At 43.6% G+C, this 15,167-nt stretch overlaps 1 protein-coding gene across 4 annotated transcripts in view; it reads left to right on the top strand.

The window, feature by feature from the left end:
• Aak1 (AP2 associated kinase 1) overlaps positions 1–14,766 on the top strand; it is a 145,205-nt gene extending 130,439 nt beyond the window's left edge. Inside the window, exons 19-22 of one of the 4 annotated variants that reach the window (XM_075983584.1) lie at positions 578–679; positions 1,991–2,101; positions 3,709–3,819; positions 13,519–14,766. In XM_075983584.1, the coding sequence (XP_075839699.1) occupies positions 578–679; positions 1,991–2,101; positions 3,709–3,819; positions 13,519–14,645 (1,451 nt within the window). In that variant the 3' untranslated portion in view covers positions 14,646–14,766. Of the gene's footprint in view, positions 1–577; positions 680–1,990; positions 2,102–3,708; positions 3,820–4,641; positions 9,210–13,518 lie in introns of those variants that run through there. The other 3 variants (XM_075983587.1, XM_075983585.1, XM_075983586.1) reach the window with 3 other exon arrangements.
• Positions 14,767–15,167: the final 401 nt, after the last annotated feature.

The following is a 15,167-nucleotide window of genomic DNA, read 5'->3' as shown; positions in this document are numbered from 1 at the left end:
CCAGCGCTCAGGAATGCCGTGGTCTCCATCCGTGAGACATCACAACGTGCAGAGCGCTTCTCTGTAACATCGGATAGGGTGGGCCACATTTGAGGGTTGTGCATTATACGGGAGGATGTTTACCCCAAAGCTAGCCCATTAGAGGGAAAAAATGCCCAATTGTGAATAAAGTTTTCTTCGTTGTTGGCTTTTTGAAGTAGGGCATTACACCTTGTAGCCAGTCTTGCCTCAGACTCACAGCAGTCCTCTTGTCTCAGCCTCTGTGGTTGTTGGATTACAGGTGCTAGCCACCATTGCCTGTCTTGAAGACACTCTTTTCTGACATGGGAGAATTTGCTGCTTGAAAGTTGCTTGTATCCCACACTTATTTGTAGGAGCTGATGATCACTGCACCTCCCTGTTTGTTAGCCTTGAACACGCATGCTCAGTCATCAGTGGCAGACAGTGGCAGAGATAAGCTGTGCTCTGCAGCTTGCCTGAGACTTGTGGAAGCAAGCCTTCACAGGTTTTCCTGAGCAGCACCTGACTTCTTTTTCTTGCCCTTTCGTCTCCACTGTTAATGCCCCCGATACAAAAGAAAAGGCCGATGCTGCTGTTGAGAGTCTCATACCTGGACTGGAGCCGCCTGTTGCTCAGCGCCTCCCATCTCAGACGGAGTCTGTGACCTCAAACCGCACAGGTCAGTCACAGAGCTGGTCAATGCAGTAACCTCAGAGCAGGTCTTCCCACTTGTGACATTCTGGTTGGTTTCACACTGGATGCAATGAATTGTTCTTACAGTCCTAACTTCTGGATGTTGAGTGTGTTCTTGTGCTGAAAACAGTACTTTTTGGAGCCATGTTTTTCTTAAGAGTAACTCCTGGGCTTGCTCTGATGACAGAATTTTATTATTCAATATTCTTTCCGCAGGCCTGGGGATATAGCACAGTGACAGAGTGCCTGCATATTGCATATCAATCAATCCCTAACACCAGAAAGGGTAAAAAAAGGTTCTCTTCACTGGTGGCAGGTTCCCTCTACCTCTTTAATACTGGTCTGCTTAGATACACTGTTGCCTTAACCCTTCCAACTGTTAGGCAGACGTTTTCAGTCTCACCATACACAGTACAGGCCTGCGGATCCATGGCGCTCATCTCCTGCTGTTGATTTTTTTTCCAGAGCAGGGCTTCGCCATCTAGAGGTGATTTTCATTTCACTTTTAGGCAGAATTGAAATTGTCCTTGGTTGGATCCAGCGTTGCTTTCGCTCTTATTTGAAAATTTCATTCTTTGTACAAGTCCTTAGCCACAAATAAATCTGATTGCATTTGTTTTAGTGAGCCCTAATTACCTTAATAAGACTCTCTGAGTGTGTGCCTTAGAGAGATAATAAGTTAATGCTTGGGGAAAATTTCACCCAAAGGCACCGTGGTTCCTCTTATTGGCCCTCATTTGGATGTTTTCTCTCAGGAAACACTCCCAGCTCAAATGCTTCATCTCTAAATTTTACCTTCCTCAATTCTTTAGATAAAAGAATACACTATTTTCAAAGGAGAATTAAATTTAAAGAATAAAAAAAAGACATTTTGAATGGGAACGTGGGAGTGGCATGGAAGGTTCCTTCCTGATCAATTTCAGCACTTCACTATGTTGTAATTTTGAGTGGGGAATAGTTAAGTGAAATTCTAGTTACAAAGTTCTTTTTCCAAATGATGTTTGCTGAGAACTGGGTTGTTAAGTTGTGTTGACATGTGAATCACAAACTTGTTTGATCAGTGGCTTCTAAACTAAAAAATCTTATATTTATGTTTGCTACCAAGTAGAATCTAGGATGCATGTTTTTGTGGTTAGAAGTTCAGAAAGCTTAGCATGTTTCTTTTGATTTTCTTTTTGCACCTTGGCTTGTACATGTGGCCTTTAATGCTATAATTTAAAAGTCAAGATAGAACCTCACAATATTGTTGTGTGCTGTTTAATGCCGCCATTGCGGGGATGCTGGTCACTGGACTCAGACTCTCTCACTGGGGACGACTCTCTGCTTGACTGCTCTCTGCTTTCTAACCCCACTGCTGACCTTCTGGAAGAGTTCGCCCCCATAGCACTCTCTGCTCCCACTCACAAAGGTAAAGTCTTTCTTGGGCTCACATGTATTTTGGGGAGTTCCCCTTATCAAAAGCTGTCCACTTCTATGGAAAATATGGGTTTGTATCCTTAGCCACTGCTAAAGTTCTTCTCAGAGTAGTGAATAAGCCCTAGCAACTACAGATAGAGATAGGGTTCACTTTCTGACAACAACTAGGATACAGATATTCCATGTCAGCTTTGCTAGCCCCATGCCTTAAGGAACGCATAAATGAGTGAGCCAACTGATTGATTGTGATTATTAATATGATACTCATCGGCCTTGGAAAGTAAAGTCATTTCATCAAATCTGAGTCAAGATTTTTAAATGTAAAGAAACACAGCCATCAAAAATCATTCCTCAAAAACTGAACTTGTGAAAGTTTTGAATATTATTTTGTCTTTGAGTCATAATTGTTTACTGAGTTTCTTGCTCTAACCTGTCATTTTCACTTAGTCTTGGCTTGGTTTGGTTTGAGATTTTGCAGGTAGAGTAGATTTGTTTGGGCTCTGAGGTATGTTGTGGTGATAGCTCGCTTGCACATGGCAAACTTATTTCTGTGTTTGAGGAGTATTAGCAGGTTAAGCCCTTTGCAAAGGAAATTCAAGAAGGAATCCTCCAGAGCTGACTAAAATCAATGAGCTCATGGGTAGCAGTGAAGATTGCTGGTTCTGTTTTACAGCTGGCATAGGAAGTTACCTGTATAGCCATTGACGGCTGGCAGGAATGTGTTAGTAGCAATGCGTAACCACAGAGAAGCATTGTCTGTCAAATAAGTGCTAGCTAGCATTTGCTGGAGCATAGCTTTAGTTAGAATGGATAACATGCTGGGTGTGGTGGCATGTGCCTTTAACCCCAGCACTGGGAAGGCAGGGGAGGCTGATTTCTCTGAGTTCCAGGGCAACTGGAGCTACATAATGAGAAACTGCCTCAAGCAAAACAAACGAACAACAACCACAAAAAAAAAATGGAGGGGGGGGGATAGTCTAAGAAACTTAGGCTGGCGTCTTTTGTACCCCAGTATTCTGAATTATTTAAGTCTTTTTTTTTTTTTTACAGAGCAGGGAGTCTTGACATTTTGCTTGCCTTGTACATACTGGTTACTTCTCTTTCATTGTTGGTTTTGAGTCATGGGTCAAACTCAGGACCTTGCACTTGCTAGAACACACACACTCTACCACCAAACTGTGCCCCAGCCTCTGTGTGGTTGTTCTTTTCTCATCTCCTATCCCAGGCTTTTAGTGTTTCAGGTGTTAGTCAGGCCTCTGTTGACTCAATAAAGATAGTGGCATTGACTCAATAAAGATAGTGGCATTTCAGAGCTAACTTCACAACTGTGTATGGTCTTCTACAGAGTAGAGATTTCTTCTAATAGTACATTTTTTAACCATTTATAGAATCTTGACATTGTGAGTTCTAAAGATTTTTGCTTCTATATACCTGTATTTTCCAGTTTTCTACTTTTATTTCAACTCAGAAAAATAAGTGCTTTTATCTTTAAGAACAGTAATTGTTCATGGCTGAAGGCATGGTGCCTCCTTCCTGTTCTCTCATTTGCTAATCTCTTCTTCTGTTGTTTCTGCTTGTGTGCTTGCATTCTGTATTAAGCTGCAGAAGATAGTAATATCATCTCAGGTTTCGGTGTCGCTGAGGGCTCGGAAAAGGTGGCAGAAGATGAGTTTGACCCTATTCCTGTACTGATAACCAAAAACACACAAGGTAAGAAAGAGACTGGAGAAAAAAGAAGAGCTTGACATCATTTGTCATCAAAACACTGTCCCTAGCCTGGATGGTAGATAGGAGCATTGCCATTTAGTGAAGGACACTGGATGATAGCCGTCAGTGTAGGCTGGATCAAGATGAGAGGCAGATGGAGATGCTGATGTATGTAGCTTAAAACCTTGTTGACTTGGGGTTTATTTAGAAAAGATTTAGTTTTTATGAAATGTCAAGCCAAAAAGAAAGTGCTTTCTAATTGGTAGAAGCCTCAAGGTATATGTCAGAACTGTTGAACATTTTTATCATAGTTAGAAAATCTACTGTAATAGATGTTCTTTCCAGAAAGCTACCAGTGGTATTTTGGTGTCTGCTGCATCAGTAGACTTTATGGACCATTCTTTTCCTCTTTGGTGGAGCGAATCATTTGAACATGCACAAACGCTGAAACACATCACATAGTTATTTTTAAAAGCATGTTCTTATTGTAGTATCCTAATAACTAATTCTCCCCAAAGCAGGAATTGATCTGTACTTTTTAGGGATATGGCTTGCTGTTGGGAGGTTAGTGGACAGCCAGAACTTCTTAGGCAAATGGGTTGGTTTGGCACCAGTGGCATCTCTGAAGTGTTCTGCCTCTACTATGGTGTGCCTGGAATGAACTTCTGGTGGGAGGTGGCGGCTAGCCAGTAGTTATGTAAGACTTTTAAATGTGAAATGTTGCTTCTCTGGATTTCTTGGTTTTTCTTTTTCTCCTTTGCTTGCTCTGCACATCTAACCCTAACCCTCTGTGTTTTGTACTGAATCCTATCTTTCCACTTCCAGGTGGGCACTCTAGAAACAGCAGTGGGAGCTCTGAGTCCAGTCTTCCCAACCTAGCCAGGTCTCTGCTGCTGGTGGATCAGCTCATAGACCTGTAGCCGTGAGCCAATAGCAGACGCAGTTCTGTAACCTTCATGCCGTAATACACATTTTCATTACGGAGTTATGAGAAAAATGATTTTTTTAAAAAAATCTGCAAATTAGGGGCCCTTAAGCCCCTTCTCCTACCCCTTGCCTTCTCCTATAGAAATGATAAGGAAAGAAAAATCTTTGATCCTCCAGATTCGTTCCTTGGCCGGCTCCTCTTGTTAGTTTGCTGTGTTTTCTCATTCCCCATCTTCAATAGCATTATTGTAACTCAAGTGCTAGCTGCCCTGAGCTTCACCTCTGCTGGAATCCACTCAGAAGCTTGACTGTCACTGAGCCTGTAACGGACACCTTGTCTTATTCTCGCTAGGAATGGCCCCATGTCAGTCCTATAGCCCGTCTCTCAGATGCTGATGAATGTGTCCATTCTTGCTTTTTATCCTGATGCAGTATCATGAGGACATGACAGCTATGGCTGGTCTTACCCCCAGGCAGTAGTCTGGAGACAAAACTCATAAGCTGTGTTTGTGAAGAGAAATTGAGCTCAGCTCTAGCCAGCCAACTTTGACCATTTTTGGTAGTCGACTGAGCCAAGTGATCTTACACTCATGCAATCTTCCCAGATGTCTAGTTGTCTAGCTATCTGACTTCCGTTGAATCGTGATTTCTCAAATCTGGAGGCATGACTGCAAGTGCTTGAGATCCTTGAATAAATGTGTATGTGATAGAAATACTAAGCATTGCCATCTTTCCATGTTACCTGGCCCAAGCTAGGATCTCAGAATTAGACCAAAACAAGACAGTGGTGGGAACATGATACCTTTTACTAGAAGACTTTTCATGGGGGAGGGGGGGGTGGATGGGGAAGGGAAGGAATTGTAGCAAAAACAGATGTATTTTTCTTGTGATTTTTTTATTTTGAATCAAATATTGTAAATTGTGTATAAATGAAGATGCTGACTAGTTCTGTTTCCACTTGGCATTTCAAGTCTGATATCAGGTGTCTGTACAGGGTTTTGATCTCTTTTGCTTGTATACAACACAGCAGTCCTATAGTGTAACACATGGAACTGTTTTACGTAGAGTGTATGTCTTGCTCTAAGCTCTCAGCAGGCCTTTGTCTCTGTAGAACAAGCATGTTTTTTATTTTCAGATAATCAGAGATGAGTGTGCTGGGCACAGTTTGACTGTGGCCACTCGCCTCCTCTGGTGTTTAACTAGAAGGCTGACGCTGATGGAATATGTGCAGTTGGCTTTCCTTGGCTTCGTAGAGTTCAAAAACCAAACAAAGAGTAGCTCTTCACTAACCTTAGACTGTTGTTCATAGATTTAAATAAAGACCCCTGCACTCGCACAACATGCTCCCCTGTTACCCCTGTGGGCTTACTCATCAAGGTGTGTTTCATTTCCTTATGTTGAGAGCTTTTGTAAACTTCCCCTGTGGAAGAGGAGTGGTCACAGAGAACCCCTTCCTCGATGCCATCCTCCAGGGCTGATTTGTACAGATAACCCCAGCTCTCTCTGCTTGTTCTCTACGACTGCTTTGTTTCTCGCTCACATTTGCACTTTAAGTGGTGGGGACCCAACACAGGAGCCTGCAAGCCTGCCCTCTGGAGGGCCACCGTTGTCTCCAGCAGTGTGACAGCAGGAAGAGTGGACGCCCAGTCTTCCTTCTGACTTTAAATCCTTCCTGTGCCAGCTGAACCTAGACGAGCTGAGGAAAGGCCTGTGCTAGAAGACGTGGTTTCCACAGGTGAGCGAGGCACAGTGTGCAGCTGAGGATGGAGGAGATGTCACGACGAGCTCTTCACAGTGGGCTGCAGGGAAGCAGGACTTGGTTACCCCCTTGGTGGACAGGAAATGGTTGTGTCCTCTTTGCTGGACATAGAAAGAATGTATAAACTAATGAAGGAAATGTTTATTTTTAAATACGGCTAATGTTTTAGGTCTGTGTTTTTATATTTTTTTCTCATGAAAACGTTAGCAATATAATGAAATGTCTACTTTCTCAGTTTAATTGCAGTCATGAAGAGTGCAGTCTAGAAATTAGGTTAAGAGTCTCTAAACCATTCTTTCATGTGTCACCCGTAATTATATTGAGATATATTGTGTAGTCATTTGACTCAGTGAGGCTTAATGGAGACACTAACGAAAACCAACAGACTCTCTCCAAGGAAGATGGTAACGTCTAGGTGAGATATTGACAGGAGACCTAGGCTGATCCTTCAGGAGTAAGGCTTAGGCTTCCTGTTGAGAAATACATTCTAGTAACTTGGTCAGCACAGCCTTCCTTTGCATCATCCTAAGCTGAGGGAGTGGCTTAAGAAGAGCATGGTGTGTGGTAACTGGAGGTGCATAGAATGAGACTGCTGTAGGAGGGGCTTCAGAGACTGGCCACTAGTCCATTTACTTCATCTCACTGTTGTGGACCTGACTGATGAAGGCAGGGTGGTCCAGACCCTGGCTTATGACCTTGAACAAGCATTTTACCCCTCAGAAGTGGTATTGGATTTTTACCCAGGATGGTTTTGGATAGGTAATGTCTGAGTCAGTAGAAGCATGGCATTGTTATGGTGTTGTATTTAGAAGGACTATGAAGGGTCATATAATCCGGATGTCCTTCAGGTAACTTCTGTGCTCTTGCTACAGCTTTCTCCAGCATTTACTCACAGAGGATTAGAATGAGCAGTTTTTAATCTTGTTGCTACTTGCTGTTACCGGATAAAAGCCCACATCATTGAAAGTTTGGAGATAGATTTTTCTTCTGTAATATTAAGCACACACAATCTTACCTATTAGAGTAAAACAGAATCCGGAGATTTCTATTATTTTAATCTGTGTTTAAAATATAGGCAAATACAATGTGCATATTTTTTATTCTCTGTGCTGAGTGGAAGTAATTACTGTACCAGAAAGTATCACAAATTGGTATCCCTCCCCCAAGATAACCAAATTTAATTCCTAAAGTTTCTAAAAATATGATCCTCAGAGGAGATGAGGTTTAAGCAGTCACTTCTAAGTAGTATTATAATTGTTACAGTGATTCCTGAAGTAGACAGATCAGAAATGTTTTGTGTGTTTGATTGTTCCCTCTTGGAAACATATTTTGCTTGGGAAGTGAATGCTAATCCTAGCAAGGCAGGCCAGTATCATCTGAGTTGTTTTTAAGCTCTTGTCCTTAGACATAACATCGCCAGATAAGGTAGAAAGAATATAGCTGTTTCTTAGTACCCTCACTCACAGCATCCACAAGTATATTCTTTCTTATGTTTTCTCTCTGACACCTCTGCCTCAGAGGAACACTGAGTATTCCAAACACAAGATCACTCTTATCAGATTGAAACTCCATAGGCAGTTCCTAGAGAAGACTTCATAACTGAGAGAGATTTCACCAACACTGAGTAAGGGAAGGTTTTCAGTTCCCTGGTCTTTAGGAAATTTAAAGATACAGGTTTTTGAAACTCCTCTGAAAGAGGTTGTCACTGTGCTTATTGGCATTTCACGTTGTACGTGACTCCTCCTGATCAAATTGGAGTTCTAATAACTGGAAGAAAACAAACCAAAAGGGAACCTGTTTTTCATAAGATGTGATATTTTGTGGTTTGCAGTTCTCATTTTCGGTATAAGTGTTTTGATTCAAACCAGCATATTCTTCCCTCAGGTCAGGATTAGTTCTGACTTCAGCAGTGCCCTGGGAATGAGGAGACCTTTGTGATGGATATAGGGAACCCATGCTCAGGGAACAAATAAATGCTGTAGACACCCTAGGCTGAGCTAAAATCTGTAACAAGGTTCCTCTGGCATCAAGGCATCAAGAGTCTTTAACCTTCCTGGTCTGTTGTCACTGTCATGGAGTCTGGGGGTGTGAATGGCAGCATCACCCAGAAGACTGAGTTAAGTAAATCAGAGGCTGCCTGACCGAACGTTTAGAGTGGGTGTTTAGTGAAACACTTCAGATACTGCAAACTAATTTCTGTCCCTCTCTAGAGACTAATTTTACCAGTGCAGAATTAGACCTCTCCTTTCCACAATGATAATGTTCCCCAAGTTGGATGTGCTTGGCTTTTGTGAACTGAATGAATCCCTGATGGCCTTTATTTCAGTCTGTAACAAGATATCCTATGTAGTTTCCCCTGGGTTTCCTTTCACTAAGTGGGAGGGAGAAGGCCTGGAGGCTGCTGGGTAATGCTAACTCATGCAGAGTTCCCAAAGGGTGACAGTTGCTAGGAGGGAAGTCCTTCCTTGGCTCTCACTTTGATGCAGTGTCCTGAATTCACGTTGGTGGGTATTCTCTTCTGCCTTGTTGTACACGCCGTTGTCACCTGGATGGGTTCTTACTTAGAGCAGAGTGATGTAATGAAGCTATCTTGTGTAGTAAAATGTGAAAAACGAACACTGCTTTGCGAGTATTGTATAAATAAGTCTGTAAACAAATTTCTTATGTAAACATACAGAGGAATAAAGCTTTTATCTGTTCAAACGAGTGCATGATGTTTAGATGTATAAATAGCTTAAGGTAGCTGTTATATTCCTGCAGAAATATAACAAGGACTTGAGCACATTCTTTAGTGGCTGAAATACCAGGGACTAGAAAAGTATGGGCAGCTGTGCAAGATGTCCTGAGGAAGGGACAGTGGACACCTGTGAGATGTCCCTAGGTTTGATGAGCTATGACCATCTTAGAGAATGAAGAACCTTATGGTCAAGAACGAGAAACCTGCAAACACACATTAGCCAGGGCCATACCTAGGTGACAGAATGGCACTGATTTGCAGCTGCCCTCCTCTAATTTAGTGTTTCATCCACCCATGCTAATTGAATTAAACACTAGGATGGCAAGAATATATTTATGCCCAGTGAGAAATGCTTTCTTTTATTCTGCCTGGCATCCAGTTGTGGGCTTTCCTGCTGCTGCCTAGCATAAGGGATAAGCAGATGCTCAAGCTCATGACGAACACTAAAGGTTGTGGGAACTACAGTCTACTGAGACTGTGGTTCCTGTGTGTGGTTCTGAGTCACCAAATTTCACTGATGCCGCGCATCGCATCAGGGTGCTTTTCAGTCTGCGTGTATGAGACACCTGAGCCGTTACTTCAGAACTGCGGCAAGAATTTGTCACTGATGTTTCCTGTCACCATTATTTCTGTTACAGTGTAGACATACTACACTAAAGAGTATCCAGCCTGAAATTTAAATTTCAGATTTGGGGCCAACCAGATGACTCTTTGGGTAAAAGTGCCTGTGCCAAGCCTAATGACCGGAGATGGAGCCCATGGGGTAGAAGGAGAGGATTGACTTGTGCAAACTGTCCTGTGACCTCTACTTGAGAACTAAGGCACATGCTTATGTGTGCACACACAGTAATAACAATTTTTTTTCTAATCTTAGATTTTGCTTCTCTAGAGAGCACTCTGATGACCTCACTGTCAGTCAGATAGCATTTTGGGGGTCAGTCATCCTCAAGAATGCCACACTTTGACTTCTGGGATAATTCAGGGGATGGCGAGGATAATTCCCCAGGGTGTACAAGTTCTACTGAAATTTGTGTTAACTTACTCAAAATGGAGCCAGATGGAGTCATTTCTAGAAGTTTTGAAAACAAAAGGAGGCATAATCCAGTCTGAGGGAATTACAAGAGAATGCCTTATGATGAACAGAAGCCTTGTACACTCTGAGGCCAAGTCCTGGACTAGGAGAACAGGCTAGTTTTTATTTTTAAGTTCTTTGCTTACAAAGTATCTGCTGTGGCTGTCATTGATAGCCATGTAACTCGACCAAGGCATGAGGGTAAGTTGGGTGGATCCCTAGGAGGCGGGCTGCTTCAAAAGTAGTCTGCCATTGGCTCAAGGCCCTTTCACTGCACATTCATACACTAAAGTGAGTGACAGCCATACCTTTCACTGCCAGAAAGAGTTATGAATCTTCCCCGAACTCTGTTGTTTCCCCGCTGCCACCATCAGGTCTCTCCGGAGTCGCCTAGGCATGTAGGGCCTCCATATTCTTTAGTATTTCTTTGGCCATCAAAGTGCTAGGCCTGGTCACTCTCCCTTAGTCACACTTCACCTCCAAGAAAGGTTGGGAGACAGGCTTTTCAGGAAAGCCCCATTAGATGCGCTTTTCCAGCCTGAAGAAGATTCACAATGAGATGGAGGAAATAGCTGTGATCTTTCTTTTAAACAGTGAAATACTGGTGCTCCCTTCAGACTTGATGTTGTGGTGTTTTATAACTCCAACCTTTTTCTTTTTTTAAAGCAAGTTCTCACTCTGTAACTGACTGTATAGATCAGGCTGGCCTCGGCCATACAGAGATCCATCTTCCTTGGCTTTCTGAGCGCCGGGATTAAAACACGTGCCACCACACCCAGTTGATTCTGAACTTTGTTTCAGTTTGTTTGTTTGTTTATTTTTTGAGACAGGGTTTCTCTGTAGCTTTGGTGGCTGTCCTGGAACTAGCTCTTGTAGACTAGGCTGGCCTCGAACTCACAGAGATCTGCCTGCCTCTGCCTCCTGAGTGCTGGAATTAAAGACATGGGCCACCACCACCACCCGGCTGATTCTGAACTTTTAAAAGCTGTTGGTATTTTAAATATAAAATACCTTACTATTCACTTCAAAATTTAAAGGGGTCCTAAGTTGGTGGATTTTCTCCTGGGTTCTTGACTCAAAGCCTACTACTTGACAGAAGCAGTTTGCATGGGGTGGGCGTGTTCTTTTTGTCCCATTGTGACTACCTCATAGCTCTCAGAATGTAATCTAGCATTGAAGGCATTCGGCCCTGGGTCTTTAGGGAGATAGATGCCATTTGCAGTCTGTACATGACTTGGTTTGAATGAATCCAAGTTCAGTTTCTTCAAATCACGGACTACAGTAAAAGCAGTGTTATTATCAAATTGGTCTGTATGTTACCAGGAGTCAGCACTGACTTCACTTAACTTTATCTCTCTGTGTGAAAGGTGGCTTTGCTCTACTGCACAGCCGGTGTAAAGCAACAACATTGAGGTAGTTTTGGAAAGGAGAGGAAAATGTACCTTAGTTTTGTCAACGGAGGCTGTGGGCTAACATGTAGAAGAAGAAATAGCCTGTGGACTCTCAGGAGTTTCTTACGTTTCTTGATGAGTTTTATTTTGAAAATTAGTGGTTCTTTCTTTCCCCCCTTAATTTAGTTCCCTCACAGAAGTTGTTAGCTGGGTGTCTCTGAGATCAGTCTAATCTCAGTTCTCTTGCTTGGGAAATTAGGGTTGTGCCCATATACGCTGTGAGCGAGCAGGAGGTTTTCATTCTCTTCTGGTTTCTGTATCAACACTTGACTACATGCATTAGACTTACAATGCAAGGAAACTTCATTCTCTTCAAAATCACATTCTTCAAATATTATTTTAAAAGCCACACTGTACCAAACAATTCAACTTAAATTTTGAGTTCAGAATTTATTGTGTCCAAACTATTAGAAAAGGAAATAACAGCAAGGGGGAAAACCTTCTAGAAATTTTTTATTGTCAGCTGATTAAAATGAAGCACTTCTTTAAAATTAGTTACAGGATTTAGGAAAATGGTATTTTTGCATAGTGTCTTTTTTTTCTTCTCTTTTTTCTTTTTCTTTTTTTCTTTTTTGAATAGTGTCTTTTAATAAAATGCTCAACCCCCTCTTTGTGTTCTCTACAGTGTAAATTCTCGCTAAGTAACTGGTTTTCCAATAAACCAACCTTGTGGCCCCTTCCTCTGTGCTGTGTGCTTAGTTGAAGCGAGAATGTTAGTAGAGGGCAATGTGTAGCAGAAATCCCTGCCTGGTAAGGTACTCACTGGAGGGAGGGGGCCCCAGTCGGGAGGGGATGTCCAATAGTTAGTATCCTGGTGGGTTGGGACATTCTGGTGGTATGTCTTTTTTGAACCCATAGTGAAATATATTTTGCCCTTTACACCCCACCCTACCTACCCTTTCTCTGGATTCTTCTTGCTTAGTTACATATGCCTTTTTCCTACCCTCTTGCTAACATGTGCCCAATGACATACTTCTAACCTGCTAATATTTCTTGGAAGGTAAGCTCTATTGCATTCTGATAATTGTCTATTTGATTTAAATGCCAGAGCACCCAGAGGCACCTCTACCTACATTACCACTTGGGCTAGGACATTGGAGTTTGCTAGTATTTCTGCATAAAGAACTTATGGCAGATTTATTAATCAGAGACCATTGTTAACTTGGGACACTAAAAACAAAATTCTAGGGCCACTCCAGCTAAAGTTGATGTCATCTAGTATGACTCAGAAAGTACCCTCCATATTTGAATCAGGCACCAAGTGCTCTGAGAGCACTGCTTGCAGTGTGTCATCAAGTAAGCATGCATTTACTGACAGCCACGTTCTGCCTGTCAGAGGGGCTGTCTTTCTGCACGTGAGTTCCGTTCATCCGCGGGCAGTGGTTCTCCATCGCCCCAGACTGTCTGACTTATGTGGAGAGGAATGACTGAACTTGTTTCCGTTTGGCTCTGAGACAGGTAGAGCAGGTGTCAGTGCCTGGCCTGCAAGTAGGAGTGTTGCCTAGTTGCCCTGAATGTCTGTGTGCCTAACATTTTCACCTTTCCCGCTCATTGTGTCTATCGTGATCCACAGTGTGAGATGGTGGTTGTGACTTCAGTCTGTGTGCATTTACCTTGCTTGACTTTATTTTTCTGTTTTTCCATTTTCAACATCTATCATTTGATTCCACAATGTATCTTCCTCGGTTGACCATTAAATGTTCCGGAAGGTGTTGACCCAGCCTCCACATTAATTCTAAATTTTATGCTTTTCTAGGTCTCCAGAGAGAACCCAGTCCTTGTCCTGTAATTACTGTAGAGCACTTTAAAGAACCTGTGGGTGCCAAAGGCCTCGCCCTCTATCCAGATCCCTGCAGAATTTCTGGAACAAAGACTCAGAACACCTTAGAGTCTGACTCCTTGGCCCGAGATGGCCCTTCCAGCAATAGCTCCTTCCACAGCAGCGAGGAGGAGGGCACTGACCTGGAGGGGGACATGTTGGACTGCAGCGGGTCTCGGCCTCTCCTTCTGGAGTCTGAAGAGGAGGATGAGAGCTGCAGACCTCCTCAGGGGAAGCTGGGAGAAGCCACCCTGTTCACTGAGCCTGGAGTGTCTGCTGAGCCAGAAAAGGGGGGACGAGGCGGGAAAAAGAGCCAGTTCTTGCCAGTCAACCAGCAGGCCTCAGATGGTCTCGAAGAGCCTGATGTCTTTGCCATAGCCCCCTTCAGGAGCTCTCTGGTTCCAGCAGATGACGCGGACATTTTCTCCAAAGCCCCTTTTGTCTCCAAGGGCAGTATAGCTCCTTCTCAGACAGAGGAGGTGGACGTGTTCTCCAGAGCTCCTTTTACCAAGAAGAGGAGCGTGGAGGAGTTACTGGCTGTGCAGGGCTCCTCACAGGATTTGCCGGTGCAGGCTAGCCTTAGTCAGCCCAGTGAAGGGCTCCTGCTTCCAGGCCGTGATAGAGCCATGTACCCCCCTGCCCAGGTGCAGTATCCTGTGACTGGCTTTGCACAGCAGGCCGGTCTCCCCTCCCACTCTGTCCAGGTGGCAGATCATTTTGACAGCAGCTCTCCCCAGGGATCTCCCCTGGAATCTGGGGGTCATCCTACTGACAGAAACAGAGGACTGCAGTTCCAGAAAGAAGCCTTCTCCGGGCCTATGGCTTGCAAGCCATTCCGCCCCCAGGCTTTATCCAAATATTCCCGACACTATAGCCCAGAAGATGAGCCAAGTCCAGAAGCTCAGCCCATCGCTGCCTACAAGATTGTTTCACAGAGCAATAAGCAGTTGCTAGCTGGCTCTGTGTCTGTCACATCTCTGTCCTCCAGGACTACAGAGCTGCCTGCCGCCGATCCTTTCTCTTTAGCGCCCTTTCCGTCAAAAGCAGGCAAACAGAAACCGTAGGCACGAGACCAGCCTGTGGCCTTCCTCCACCTACCCCACCAACACCTATCACACCACTCCTGGCTGGCCTTTCAGGGACCTTGCAGTCCCAGCCTCAGAGCAGAAGCTCTTTAGGTTACACTTCCTGCTTTTGTTTATGCTCATTTCTGGACTTGTCGGCATTGCTGTTCCTTCATATAGGCATTCCACCTGCACTCTGAACTCTGATTCTTCTCTGCCCAGACACCTTTTTAATCCAGGAATATTTTACCCCCTGGTAACAGGGGCTGTATTACACCACAGCTTTGAAGGCCAGCAGCTCCTATGGGGAGGTGCTTGGATCAAAGAGTCAAGATGAATCCCAGCTCTCAACGATACCCTTGGAAGTATTTCTAGGAAGAAAAAAAACAGCAATATAAACCCACTGCACATCTGAAAAAGTCAGTCCTTGAGCTCCTCATTATTCACTCCTGTGGAGCCGCAGCTCTCAGAGGATTCTGGGATCTGTCACTGAGTCTATACAAGCCAAGCTGGCCTGTGTGC

This window comes from Microtus pennsylvanicus, chromosome 8, assembly GCF_037038515.1.
Source record: "Microtus pennsylvanicus isolate mMicPen1 chromosome 8, mMicPen1.hap1, whole genome shotgun sequence".
Classification (NCBI taxonomy): domain Eukaryota; kingdom Metazoa; phylum Chordata; class Mammalia; order Rodentia; family Cricetidae; genus Microtus; species Microtus pennsylvanicus.
Note: the sequence above shows the minus strand (reverse complement) of the source record. Positions and strands in the feature narration are given on the sequence as shown.